The sequence below is a fragment of the Lactuca saligna genome, chromosome 6, assembly GCF_052625555.1.
Source record: "Lactuca saligna cultivar CGN05327 chromosome 6, ASM5262555v1, whole genome shotgun sequence".
In the NCBI taxonomy this organism is placed as follows: Eukaryota; Viridiplantae; Streptophyta; class Magnoliopsida; order Asterales; family Asteraceae; genus Lactuca; species Lactuca saligna.
In genome coordinates, this window is record NC_136422.1 from 142,530,713 (window position 1) to 142,545,295 (window position 14,583).

Below are 14,583 nucleotides of genomic sequence, written 5' to 3' on the forward strand. Positions count from 1 at the left end.
GTCAAAACTTATGAGAGATTGACATGTATTAAAAAAAACATTAATTTATTAAGGAGATCCTACGTGTAAAACTCGTGTATTACATGGGTTGATTATAGAAAATAAAATATTAAAATATAAATAATAAGTATTTTTTAAAATAAAAGGTTGAAATAAGGAATAAACATATTAATTGCAGTTTATTATAATATTTATTACATTTGATACTTTATATATATAAGTATAAGATTATGTAATTTTTTAATTTTAAAAATCAAAAAATCATATATGAATATTATTTATCTAAAAAATATCACAAAATGACAAGTGTTAAATTGTTTTAGAGATTATTAGAGATATTGATATGTGAAAAAAAAAAAAAAAAATCATTTTAGTAGAAAGGATTTGCTTGGTTTTAAAAAAAAATTATAAAACAAGAAAAGAAACCTCTAATATATTGCTAGGGTTTTGCTCTATTATTCGCAGACAGTCAAAACCATGGAGGTGCCAAAATCGACTCCCTGGAGCAACATTGTAAAGCAAAACCCCCCACCGCAAAACCCTAATAATCACCACCATGATCAGTCACAATCGGCCGCTGCAGCTCTTGTCGGAAGCTGTAAGTCCACCAAAGGCATTGCGGTCGCCGTGGTGGATGCAAACGCCATCATACAAGGAGGAGAACAGCTCCACAACTCCGCCGACAAGTTTGTCTCCGTTTCCGATGTCATCCAGGAAGTACGGGATCCTACTTCTCGTCACCGCCTCAATTTTCTACCGTTCACCGTTGACACCATGGAACCTTCCCCTGAATCACTTAAAAAAGGTCCGCGTTAACACCTTTTTTTCAGTTCAATTAACTACTCGAACAGAGGAAGCTTAATTGATAAAATTTATGATGTTTTTTACACGATTGATTGAAGTAATTAATGGTTTTATTCTTTTAGAATACAAGTCATGGTTTTCTAAGAACTATCAGGCAACTAATCTATAGTTAAAGCAATAAGTGATTCCTTTCAATACATCAAATATCCTTGCTGAGATATTCTTCAGGTTGAGAGAAACCCATTGATTAATACAATTCGATAGCAGACTATTGATCTGTGTTATTACTTGCTAATCAAATCAGTCTTTATGAAACTATCAGTGTAACTAAATTTACTTGTTTTATTATCTAAAATTTTCCATTTTGATTACATATAGAATATGCAGAAAGTCAAAAGAATTCTTGATTCTGTTTTCTGAAAATGTCTTTTTGTGTCCCGTTTTTTCAGTGATAAGCTTTGCAAGAGCAACTGGAGATCTACAAACACTCTCAGATGTTGATCTCAAACTCATTGCATTGACTCATACCTTGGAGTCCCAAATCCATGGAACCAGTCATCTTCGAGATATCCCTCCACCTATTCGCACAGTTAATGTAAAGAGGCTTCCTGAGAAAGAATTACCAGGATGGGGATCCAATGTCCCTAACTTAGCTCAATGGGAAGCTTTAGAACACACAGTTGGTGATGGATCAGGACCCGAATCAAGAATCCTCCCTCTGAAAGATCTGAACATGAATCTCCTCCCTGGAGACAAAGATCAAAGCAACGAAGATTCCACATCAGCAAATGGGTCTGAACCACAATATAACGAGAACCGAAAGTATTTCCCTAAGAAGAAAGAGATTGTTATCGAAGGGAAAAAGAATGTAGCAGATGGGATTGATGCATCTCAGGGGGAATTTGATGATGATACAGATGATTGGCTCCCAGCTGTTAGCCGAAGCACTCATAGGAGGTTCTTAAGGAGGAAAGCTAGACGTGAAATGTATGATTCAGCAACTGAAAAGGATATTCAAAATGATGCAAACATGCAAACCCAAAACGAAGACCATACTGATGATACTAAATGCCCGGATCTGATCGATGAAAATTCAGAAGAAAAAAGAAGCAATGGTGATGATGATCTTTCAACAGTTTTGGATCAAATGAGGCTTGAAGAAGAGTCTTCTAAAGCTTCTGAAAATGATGAGACTAATTGGGTTGTTGTAGATGATGAAGAAAAGGAGACAGAAACCATTAGTGAGATGAATGAAAGTGTTGATGCATCATCATTTGTTGATGATGAAAGCAGTGAGCAAAGCTGGATGCTAAGATCACTTTCTGAGTCAACTGTCGCGTGTGTCACTGCTGATTTTGCAATGCAAAATGTTATTTTACAGATGGGCTTACGGTTAGTCGCGCCAGGTGGAATGCAGATTCGTGAGCTTCACAGGTTTGTGTGTGTGTGTGTGTGTTTTATACTGTGTTTGGCATGCATTGGACAATGTCAGTAACAATTGAAAGTACTGTGACAGTGACAGTGTCAGACAGACTGTGACAACAGAACATGACAACATTGTACTGTGTAATGTTTTTGTAGGTGGATATTGAAATGTCATGCGTGTTTTAAGGTGACAATGGAAATCGGTAGGATTTTTTGTCCAAGTTGTGGGAATGGAGGCACTTTAAGGAAGGTGGCTGTTACTGTTGGTGAAAACGGAACTATTATTGCAGGGCGTAGACCACGTATATCAGTGCGTGGCACAAAGGTTAGTAATTTAGTATTCTAAAGCAAAATGACCATTTTGCCCTTTGTATCCTAATGAGTTTTTTTTATTTTTATGTATGCAGTTTTCACTGCCTCTTCCACAAGGAGGAAGAGATGCGATAACAAAGAATCCTATTTTACGTGAGGATCAACTTCCACAAAGGTTCTTGCATCCCAAGAACAAGAAGAAGAACAAAGAGGTGAAATTAGTAAATTACGGTTCTACCCTCCCAATTACACAAGTGTTTATGAATAAAAGCAAAGGGTATATAATATGTGTTGTGTTTTTTGTTTTATACGTGTATAGGCGGATGATATTTTTGCTACAAATGAAATGTTTACTCATCATACGGATAAGAAGGCGCCTTTGCAACCACCTGTGAGGAAAGCCATGGCGGTTTTTAGTGGCAGGAGGAACCCTAATGACAATCACTATTCTCGTGCTAAGCATTAATTAGACTTATTTATATTTTTTTCATGGGTTTTTGTTTTATTGCCTAAGTTTTTATTGAGAATTTGTTAGTCACATTGGTTGTTTTTGCTTATTTATATGAATGCAATTTTGGTTTTACTTTTTGTTACTAGCTATCATATATGAAATGCAATTTTGTTATGTCTAGTATGAAAAGAAAAAAAAAAGATCATATTTGTTTGCCAATTTGCAATTTCTCAAACTTGTTTGCCATTCCGTTGTGATTCTACAAACTTGTAAACATATGAAACAATCATTTAACTTGTAAACTTGTAAACGTATGAAACAATCTTTACATTACTTTTGTTTTCAGTTACATCAAAAGCAAAAAGAATTCAGAATTACAGAATTCTTCAAGTTTCAAGATTTGTCGTGGCTACTTGCAGCATTTCGTCTTGCACAACATCCCACAAAATATATAATAGTCTGACATCAATCAATCAAAGATCAAGTTCAAATATAAGTTTAACGTTTTGAGACATTTTCAAGTAAAAATGGAAATTTTGGGACTTACCAAGACAACAAACAAGACCACGTTAAAGATAGCAACCACACGCCATTCTTTTTTCATGTATTCTGCTACTCCAGCTCTAAAAATGCACAATACAAGATTATATAAACCAAAAATAATAAGACAAATATGGGAAAATGAAAAAAAAGAAAAAAGAAAAGCTTACTTGCAGGAATCACAGTTGTAGCACTTGATGGGTTTTCGATTCTTGTAAAGTTTGCAGTCTTTATTGGAGCTGATTGGATGGAAGGTCAAGTCATAGTAAGAGGCATTCACAACAGGGTAGCCACACCTATACATATATACACCATTTTGACTAGTCAACACTTAACAGGATAGGAAATGACATATCAGATTGTACTGGGTTTGATATACAATGTCAATGAGGCAAAAAAATTTAATTTTGCCCCACCAAAACAAGTGTAAAAGACATGGATACCCTTTGTATCAAGGAGGTTTCACCAAATCTGACCAAAATGGCGGCTGCATTGTAAAATGACCATTACGCCCTTCAATTTGATTTCAAATTGTAAAAAGATCAAGTGAAGTTAATCTGAATGCCAGGGTATTTGTGTCATTTTTGACAGATTTCTGAAAATGGTGCTGAAAAATGGTGAAATGACCCTTAGCCTGTAGTTCGATTTTATATTGTAAAAAACATCAAGTAAAGTTAATCTAATGTTCAGGGGTATTTTCGTCATTTTGAACAGATTTCTGATCAAAATGCTGCGGAAAACGATAAAATGACTGTTATGCACTTCACTTAGATTTCAAAATTGTAAAAACATAAAGTGAAACCGATCAAAAGTTCAGGGGTATTTTCGTCATTTTCACCAGATTTGGTGGAACTAACACGAAATGGAGAGTTGGAAGACTCTTTTGACTGTTTTTATTAATTGTTTGGTGTTGTAATTGGAACTTTAGCCAACATACACAGATGGTGGTCTGCAACAACCAGCTTCAATGGGAGTTAATTTTGCCAATTCATATTGTTTAAGAGTCTGCAAAAAAAAAAAAACAATTATCATCACATTCTTGAAAATCCCCAAAAATTAAACCAATCAAATACAAACCTTGAATCTTTTAGCTAAGTTACTACAATCATCAGCTTTCACAAGACAAGTTTGCAAGTGCTTCCAGTTATGTGTGTTATTTAACTAAACCCCAAAATCAAGAAACAAAAAAAAAGGAAAGTTAATTTTCAAGATTTTATGTTTACAATCTTAGATTCACAATCATTTCTTACTTCTTTTAGAAACCATGTATTGTAATCTTGAAGTCGATACTCCTTAAATCTAACCAAAAAGGAAACTTAGAAACAAACCAAAAGATAATTAATACTACAAGAGTGAAAAAGATTGCGACTAAAATTGTACCTCAAACCCACAACATTATGACCAGTGCCATTGTTAGTTATAATAAACCTACAAAAAAACAAAAAAGTTTTTTTTTTTTTTTTTTTTTTTTTCTTCATAATTTGGTTCATGTGTAAAGAGGGTTGAATAATAGAATTCCATGGTGAAAGGTGAAATATACTTACGCTAATACCGTAAATAAAATAATTCCCAATAAAATCAAGCAAAGCATGATCAAATACTGCATCATAATATAAACTTTCAGTAACAATTTACTAGTAACAGTAATAATAAAAGTTGAGACTACAACGAATATACCATCCATAGTAAAATAGAGTTGTTCTTTAGCGCGCCAAAAAACCCGATAATTGATCTGAAATGGGACATGACTTGATAAAGAAAAGTTTGCAGAAAAAGAAAGGTTTTTCTTTCCCGATTAAGACATGTGAGGGGATATCTTACATCAAGAATATTAGAGCGCCAAGACCCAAAATTGGAAGAGTGAGCGACTTTCTACAACCATCATGATGAGCGCTAATCCACACGCCAAAACCAATTACACCTACAGCTACAAACTACACAATGATAAAAAATTGGTGAGCTATTTTGTAGATATGAAATGAGTAGAAGCTAGAAAAGGTTGTATATTGCTGCAAAATCTGGTTTAAGCATTTCGACAAACAGCTAGAGCGCATGCAAAGCAAAAGTTTCGGATTTCGATAAACAAATTGCTCGGTGTTTCCACAGGCATACCATAGTCAGAAAATTAATCCATCTGATCACGAATGTGCTTACTCCTGTGCTCATTTCCTTCCCGAATAAACTCCGATTTCTTGTTCTTCAATCGAATAAAACAAGTTGATTTCCCTGTGTTTTCAAAGTCAAAAATGGGAAGCGGTAAAGGGGGAAAAGGGAAGATTTGAGATAAAGATGGGAACTTTTGAGGGTTGTTTTGGGGAATTCACGTAGCTTGAAAAGTTATGGGATTGTTGAAGAATGTGCAATAAAACACACAAAGCAACGACAAGACAAATTATTTGTTAACAAGCAGACAACAACGCAGAAACAGAAAGAGGTGAACTTCAAGATATAGTTACAGGTAGAGTTTATATTAGAACCCTATATTATGATAAAATGGACGGTATAGTCCCTATCTTATCAATTTCTATATTTTTGATACACTTTAGTTTGTTATATGAACCCTATATACTTGGTATAATTTACGACAGTGAAGTAAATGATATACTTTCTTGACAAAATTGCAAAAATGGTCCCTGCCGTATGCATTTTTTTGGGGTTTTAGTCCAAACATCGACTTTTTGGATTCGTGATCCTTATGAGCTGGTTACGTGTAGTTTTGGTCCCTAGAAAAATTGAAAAGACTAAAATACCCTTGGGGTATTTCTTTTTCATTTTTCTTTCATTTTTAATCTATTTTTATAATTAAAAAAATTAAAAAAAACTCTCTCTCACACACACACACTCTCTCTCTCGTTGAACCACCACCAGAGGTTGAAACCGGCCGCCGGAAAAGTGCAGCAGCCCTCCACAGCCCTTCTCCACCTCTTTCTCTTGTCAAGTAATAACCCCAACACCCTCTTCTACATGGATACTTTCTCTGTCGCTCCGAAAGCTGCCAAAGATGAAGAACGAGCCACGAAGGGCTTGTCGGAGACACCAACTGCCACCTCTACCCTGTCTCTTCCTTTCGCCGAGCAAGCACCTTCTTCATCCTCTCCTTTTGTATTCTTTAATGAATCATCAATAATCCTATCCTATTTGAACAGTTCACCTTCTATCAGTCCATCGTGAGTTGTAGGTTAAGGGAAGAGGCAATTTTGCAATTCGTTATCAACTGGCTTCAATTGACGAAATGAAGCACACAACTGAAATCGTGCTGGTGAAGTTAAAGAGACCGAGACGGCGAGAGCTTACCAATGACGACAACAGTTGGTGGTGGATCGGAGATTCTCAACAGCAGTAGTGGTAGTCAATGGGTAGAAGGAAGCAGTCCTCTGATGATGATTTGCAAAGGGAGGAAGACGGAGACGATCGTTGTAGTCGGTGGTTCAGAAGATGGCGAGAAAGGGTGCTTGGGCTGCTATAATAGACGAGCAACAACCAGGAAAGGAAAATGGGGTGTTTGGGTGATTCAGTCGATGAAATGGATAGAAGGAGGGTGAAGACAATCGGTGGTGATGTTTCCGGCCACCTCTTCACTAATCTGTTAGCGAAATACACATAGGAGGGGGTTCGGTGGCCCTTATCGACTTGTGTATTTTGAAGAACAAGATAAGAGAGAGAGAGAGAGAGAGAGAGAGAGAGAGAGAGAGAGTGAATGGGGTGTGGGCCCCACTTTATTATCAATAAAACATTAAATTAAATAGAAAAATATATAAAAAATATATTAAGAGGGCAATTTAGTCATTTCAATTTTCAGAGGGATAATTTTTACATACAAACTAGTCCAAAAGGACCACGAATAAAAAAAAGTTGTGGTTTGGACTAAAACCTCAAAAAAAATAAAAATACATACCACAGGGACTTTTTTGCAATTTTGTCTACTTTTTTTATAAATACTCTTAAAACAATATATTTTATTTTCGTTTACGATCAAATAACATTTACTCACAATGTTCATTGTGTAATTAAAAGCTTAAAATTTCTACCTTATTAAGTATCAAGACTTTTTTATTTTAAAAAAGCTATATAAAACCTCTCTTCCTATCGTGAAAGTTTTTTTTTTTTTTTTTTTTTTTTTTTTTTTTTTTTTAAATAACTCAAAACTTTATTTTTTCAAAAAAAAATTGTTAATTAACAATATTTTCTTTTGAGCTTTTTCAAACATTATGGTAGGCTCTATATAAATAAGTTTGACAACCAAACGTAACCATCAAATATGGCTATTAAAGTGGTATCCCCTCCTTTAAACCATCTCCTAGCCACCTTAATCAACAACTACCAAACACCTTTACACCTTCCTTCATCATTTCGTGAACAACCGAACACCACCCTAACCTTGTTCATACAACCAACAAAACACCATAAAAACCTCACCATCACACATATACATACAATGTTCTTTGTTCTCTTATACACATCGGTTTTTGAAATTATAAGAATGGGAAGGTAGAAAACCTGCATGAAAGAACTAAAAGCAAACCTTTTCATCGGTTCCTTGGAAATCCTTTGATCATCGAGTTCTTGTTTACTTATATTCTTCAATTGGAACCCCTGTTTATGTGCAAATTCATATTTACAATAGAGGATTCGATTTATGTTCTTGCTACCAAGACATACACACACACACTGCAGATAGAGAGGGCTTATGATTGAGCATAGAATAAGGAGGCAGATATTTATAAAGTTATGGTTAATGTATTTAAGGAGAAGAAATCAAGTGTAAGAAAATGTTGATTTGAGTGGACAAACATGTGTCGGCCGCATCATGCTGACCGAACAACCACATTTCTCTAAGTGAGTGCGTGACATAGTGGACATGTTATTCCAGATTAGAGGGACGACATAAGTAGGTCAATGTCCACATTACGCCCCTACAAAGCTAAAAAAAAATTGAAGGGCTATTTAAACTAATTTGAGAAAATTTGTTACCTAACAATGATACTAACCCTAAAAAACCAATTTGGACATATCTGTCACACATCAAATTTGTAACACAAAACCTAAAAGTATTAAAATAAAGTACATTTAGTATATTCTATAAAAATAAATGAAACATAAACTTACAAAACCTAAAAGTATAAAAATAAAATACATTCAGTATATTCTATAAAAATAAGTGAAACATAAACTTGAAAGGAAATTAAACTATTGAAGTATAAAAACATGGATTATACATACAAATATGGGTATCAACCATTCTATAGAAACTTCATTTCTCCAAAAGGAGAAACATCAATAATAGATTAGAAGAAACCAACGATTAGTGCAAAATAAGACTGACACATGACAAGATTAATAAGAGTTTGCTCATATTGGTTTGCTAGAATGTTAAGATAGTCGTCATAATTTTCTCTTCCTTTTGTAAAAAAAATCAATAAGATGATATAAACAATTGATCAGAAGTGTTTATAAGTTATATTGTTACAAACGTATATTCACCTCGTCTTATGTCTCTACTCGAATTCAATTAGGCATTGCTGCTTACCAAGATGCCTTCCTACGTTCTTTTATGTGAAAATTTCATATATGTCAATTTTAAAAATTAAAATATCATATTTGTCCAATTTAATTTCATAATATCATATTTATTTTTTATAAACCTTTAAAATATCATATTTGTTCAAAAAAAAAAATTTATAATGTTTTTAATAGTTTATAATCATCTTTTATATTTAGAATTATTATAATAATTAAAAATTTTAACCATATTATTCCTATATCTGTAATAATGAAACGTGTACTTCTATATTGTTTGAATGTCGTTTTCTTGATAATCAAAACGATTCATCTTAAGCTCTCTCCATGGAACGTATGCATTGATTGTTTAGTTTTTGTTATTGTTGAATATTATCATGATGTATATGGAGAATATTTTAGAAACTACTATTGATATTATGATGTTTAAAAAGCATATATAATATTTTGATATTTAAGAAGGACATATATATATATATATATATATATATATATATATATATATATATATATATATATATATATATATATATATATATATAATAAGTGCATATACGATATTTTAAAATTTTATGAATGATAAATATGATATTTAGAAATTAAATTGAGCAAATATGATATTTTGATATTTAATAAGAGTATATACGAAATTCTCCTTTTTTATTAGCCGCCACTTCTCGATCTTAAGTTACCAACTGCGCTTAAATGTTTAATGGATTAGCGTGGTCAAAATAAAATGTATGTACCTACAAGAGCTATTGAAAATCTGCTGCTCTTGCCAGCCCATGTTGCCCTCCCCTTGGGTCGGCTCTAACCCTGCTATTAGTGGCACAATGTTCCCCTACGGTCTACGGAGCTGTTGCTCCACCTCACCACCCCACATCATAAGGAATGACCATAACACACACCACAAACTCTTCAAATATAAGCAAATTACACTAGCCATACACCATACAACTACCCAAATAATGGTAGCCAAAATGTTCTTTTAACTTATTCCTAGAATAACCACAAAATGTAGTCAAAATGGTTGGTTAATTATACCACGATAACGATACCTAGGAACGGCCTACTAAATATCTTTAACCTAAAATCACCCCATGTGATAATTTACCATATCATAACCTTTAAATAAATTATTTAGCATGCAAACACAATTATAATTTGAAACATCTTACAACATGATTTACAACCTATCTTTGTTTAACCTATATCTACAGTTAGTAACCATCTCCATATGAAATATTTAAAAGGAATGAGACATGCACAATCTTCCATATAATTTGAAAATTTATGAGTATACTAAAAAGATATATACAAGAAGTACATTTTTTTTGTAGCGACCATCGATCATTTTCTTACATATCACAAAACCATGTGTTTCTCATCATCATCCTTAATTTGAATGTAAAGCAAATAAAAAAGAGTTTAAATCTTTGTAATCATTTTGAGATTTTATAATTTAATTTATTCCTAATTTGATTCATTTTCTTTCGACAGTTAAGACGTTCACTTTTCATTTTACTCCTGTTCTTCTTCCGGTGCTCCATCTTTTTCCTCTTTTTCCTCTGTTGCCTCTTCGCCGCCTTCTTTTGATGCTGTAGCTTTCTTCACCGCTTCTTTGAGGTGAGAATAACTTCCTTTCTCTTTAAAAAGCTGTGAGAAATGTGGTTTGCAGAATAGATTTCCGTCTAAAGCCGCATAATTTGATGGAGTAAGAAAGCAACCTCCTCGAGTGCATCGGAAACATGCTTTATGATAAAACTCACCTTCCACAGTTACCTAAACAGTATGACACACACACACGTATATATCTTTCTGTTAGTGTATGTATATGTATCTTATTATTCTACTGTATTTGGTATAACTATCTATAGCACAACCAATTTACTTTATTGTATTATTGTATATATATTCTAAGGAACGAGACTCACTATCATTATGACTCAATATTTTCGATTTAATAGGTTTTAAAGTTTGTATGATTTCTTATCAACATGCATGACATCATATATGTACTTCATAAGAAGTTCATATCAAGAAACAAGATGTCATTTCATAAAGAACATATTACGTTATATGGGTAATAAAAAATCATATTATTTTTAACACGTGTTAAACCGAAAATAAAATATCATAGTTGTAGCTGTGGAAATTTCGTTAAAAACTTGATGGCTTCGATTGACCACAACCAATATAGCGGTTATAGCGAAAAAAAAGTGGATTTAAAGTATAATTCAAATACTGTTTAAAATGACTTATAGAGAATACTTATGTTAGTTTATAGAAAAGTATAAATAAGGCACAAACCTTTTCCAGTGGATACACAGTTTTCTTGCAAACTGCACATTTATCTTGGGTTCCAGAAAACAAGGCAGAAAATTTATTTGGGGCTTTTCCCTGTAAACAAATTAATTAACATAAGTTTATCTCTTTAATTTAAATTTTAAAAGATGCACAAAGTTTGGTCCTTATCTTTGAAGGCCCAGTTTAAATCTGACATTATGAAAATTGGCCTAATATTGGGCTTATTGGGCTTGGTAAGAATGGATTCAGGTCCAAGTATATTGTGCACCTTTTCCATAACAATATATATATATATATATATATATATATATATATATATATATATATATATATATATATATATATATATATATATATATAGTTTTAAAAAATTGTTAATATTACGTACCGTATCACTCGGTTTATTCGCAGCTGTTATGATAATAATAAATTAAGTTAGAAAAAATAAAAATAAATAATTATATGAAGAAAAAAAATGGAACTTACGTGTGACTTTAGGAAGACCTCCTCTCTCCTTGAACTTTTGCTCAAAATGTGGTTTGCAAAATAGGACTCCTTCCAGTGAGGAATAGGTGCTTATCTAGTAAACACAATAATTTCATTATATGCATACGTAATTACATATACATTATACACACACAAATACATCATATAAGCCATTTATCAATTTAATGCATACCAGAACTTAATTTTGCTATTATAGGATTAAATACGCACTAAAATATGCATAAATCAATGGCCCAGTTCTATAAAATTTACTATAGTTTGTTTATCTTTTAACTAACTATCCAAATTGTTTTAACCACTTAATGAATTGCAAAACACAATTAGTTATTTTGTAAGTTCATTTGAAAAAAAAAATCAATGTTTTAATGGTTAAATTATACACAATATTCGAATGCTTAAACCAGATAAATTCCAAACCATAATGATTTTATAGAATTTAGGAGTAATTTTTGAAAAAAAAAACAACAAACTCGCAAGGTTAAACCAAACAAAAAATTACTTATATGGTTAAACCAAATTAAATCAAAGAATAATAATTTTTATATGAAATTTGGCATAAATCAATTTGATAATTAGTATTACAGTCATAATCTTGAATAACAATTTGATATGTTAGATAAATCATGTCGGGTTTCCCCGCTACGACTTCTATTTACTTGATTTAAATAAATAATTTTATATTGATAAATCCTTAATCGTATTTTTAGCTACAAATAAAAGTGGAATCATAAATTCAAGATTGAACCTTATGATGAATTCCACAGAAAGAAAATTTTCTACTTCTTTGTTTCAAATCCTACCATGCATATTCGGAATTATGAATCTTATTAATTTAAGAGAACATGTGAGATCAAATCCATTAACAAATTGTATGTATTTGTCATTCCAAATCCCAATTTCATACAAACGAATAATCAAGAGTTAATTAAGAAACAAAAGAATTAATAAATTAAATACCGTAAGTTTGCCGTTACATTGGCTGCATGTGAAGCATGTTTTATGATAATTGATTCCATCAGCTGATATCATTTCAAGAAAATAAACAGTTTTCTCACAGACTTTGCATTTTTCTAAAGTCCCTGTGAATGCCATTTCTTTCTTCTTTATCTGTTCTTTAAATCTGAATCTAAAACTATTCTCTAATAATATGAAATTGAATAAGTAATTTTGACAAGAAAAAAAAGGGAAGGTGGGGAAACATCCATCTTTTCAAGGACTTAATTTAGTGTTTAAATGCATTTCCTTTCCTAATAAAATGTTCGACTTAAGAATTTTGAGTTCAATGGTGTTATTGGTGGACAACGTTGTATTGGATTTGAGAGAAACTAGGAATGTATTTATGAAAGGAGTGCACATTTAGATATTTTAAATTATATAAAACGACTTTTATCGAGATATTAGAAAGAAACAACATTTACCATTGTATCTTTTATTTATATTTATTTTTTCAATTCGTTAGATTAAAACAATTGTTACAACTAACAAACTTTACCGGTGATAATGATATGAAAGGGTAATGGATTTTTGATTTTATTCATATTTAGTCATTAATTTTTTTTCATTATCTATTTGTCATTAAACTATTGAAACTGTTCACATTTTACCCTTATGACCGGTAACAATTTCAATATATGTGAACAATTTCAATAATTCAGTAGCAAAATAAATAATGAAAAAAAATTTAGTGACTAAATGTGAACAAAATTGAAAATTCGTTTCCCTATTAAATTATCATAATATTATACTCCGAAAAAGATATAAAAAACGAATTATTTCACCATGCTCCTTAAGTTGTTCCTAACATTTCTAGTTATTAAGGGTTACCTAATTTTTTTTTAGTTCATAAAGTTATATCAATTTAATTTTGACCTTAGACACCTAATCTAACATTATTGACTACCAATAGAGTGTTTTGATTCTATCTAAATATCGATGCTCAACTTCATGTTATGCAAGTTAGCTTGAAATCTTTATGAAGACAACATCCTTAATGTAAATCCAATAGTTATTGATATTAGATTTAAAATTAATGTTGCTGCTTAGTTTCATTAAAGAATCAACTTTTTTTTCCTCTCTTGGATGTTGTTGGTTAGTTCGTTGGCCAGTTTCCGTTTATATTTGACTATGTGTGTTTCTTGTACTATACAATTTTATTTTTAAAATACAATCGTTAAAAATGATAAAAATAAAAATAAAAAAATTCTAACTAACGAGAGAGAATTCCTTTAATAAACTTTTACATACGGGGCTACTTTTGAAAAATTAACCGTATGCATGTGTTTGATTATATGTATGTTTTCAACTATATGTATTTATATGTTAACACAAGTTGCATAAGAAAAATTAAAAAGAATAATAATATTAAAAATACTTCTAAATGTATGTTGTGTGTAATATGAAAATTTCGATATCCATTTTAATAGTAAATATACTATATCAATACATGGAATATAACAACATATATAATGTATCAAGTATGTATTTTTTTTATAAACACCATATATAGTTTAATATATGTCAATTGATATGTTGCATAATTTTATAACACAAAATTCATACATATAATATTAGAATAATTTTTATACATATAATATTGCATAATTCTATAACATAAAACTTATACATATAATATTTGTTTCGTTATTTTTTGTTTTTGTTTTTTTATATTTTTTTCAGGGTATAATATTAGGATAATTTGATAGGGAAACGAACTTTCAACT

At 31.4% G+C, this 14,583-nt stretch overlaps 3 protein-coding genes across 3 annotated transcripts; 1 reads left to right on the forward strand and 2 right to left on the reverse strand.

The window, feature by feature from the left end:
* Positions 1-434: 434 nt before the first annotated feature.
* On the forward strand, positions 435-3,134 carry LOC145000252 (RNA-binding NOB1-like protein). The gene is made up of 5 exons (XM_078959445.1): positions 435-805; positions 1,254-2,238; positions 2,386-2,554; positions 2,637-2,753; positions 2,861-3,134. Exons 1-5 carry the CDS (start codon positions 478-480, stop codon positions 3,005-3,007), a joined length of 1,746 nt encoding a protein of 581 aa, XP_078815571.1. The 5' UTR covers positions 435-477; the 3' UTR covers positions 3,008-3,134.
* Positions 3,135-3,268: 134 nt separating this feature from the next.
* TET10 (tetraspanin10) lies at positions 3,269-5,945 on the reverse strand. The gene is made up of 11 exons (XM_078959447.1): positions 5,645-5,945; positions 5,354-5,466; positions 5,210-5,264; positions 5,077-5,132; positions 4,913-4,960; positions 4,783-4,831; positions 4,610-4,693; positions 4,470-4,537; positions 3,703-3,828; positions 3,540-3,615; positions 3,269-3,451 (listed from the first exon to the last, which is right to left on the reverse strand). The coding sequence occupies exons 1-11, from the start codon at positions 5,696-5,698 to the stop codon at positions 3,386-3,388; spliced, it is 795 nt and encodes a 264-aa protein (XP_078815573.1). The 5' UTR covers positions 5,699-5,945; the 3' UTR covers positions 3,269-3,385.
* A 4,394-nt stretch (positions 5,946-10,339) lies between these two features.
* LOC145001031 (LIM domain-containing protein WLIM2a-like) lies at positions 10,340-13,071 on the reverse strand. Its single transcript, XM_078960351.1, has 5 exons — positions 12,821-13,071; positions 11,843-11,936; positions 11,745-11,767; positions 11,360-11,449; positions 10,340-10,831 (listed from the first exon to the last, which is right to left on the reverse strand). Exons 1-5 carry the CDS (start codon positions 12,953-12,955, stop codon positions 10,571-10,573), a joined length of 603 nt encoding a protein of 200 aa, XP_078816477.1. The 5' UTR covers positions 12,956-13,071; the 3' UTR covers positions 10,340-10,570.
* Between the last annotated feature and the right edge of the window lie 1,512 nt (positions 13,072-14,583).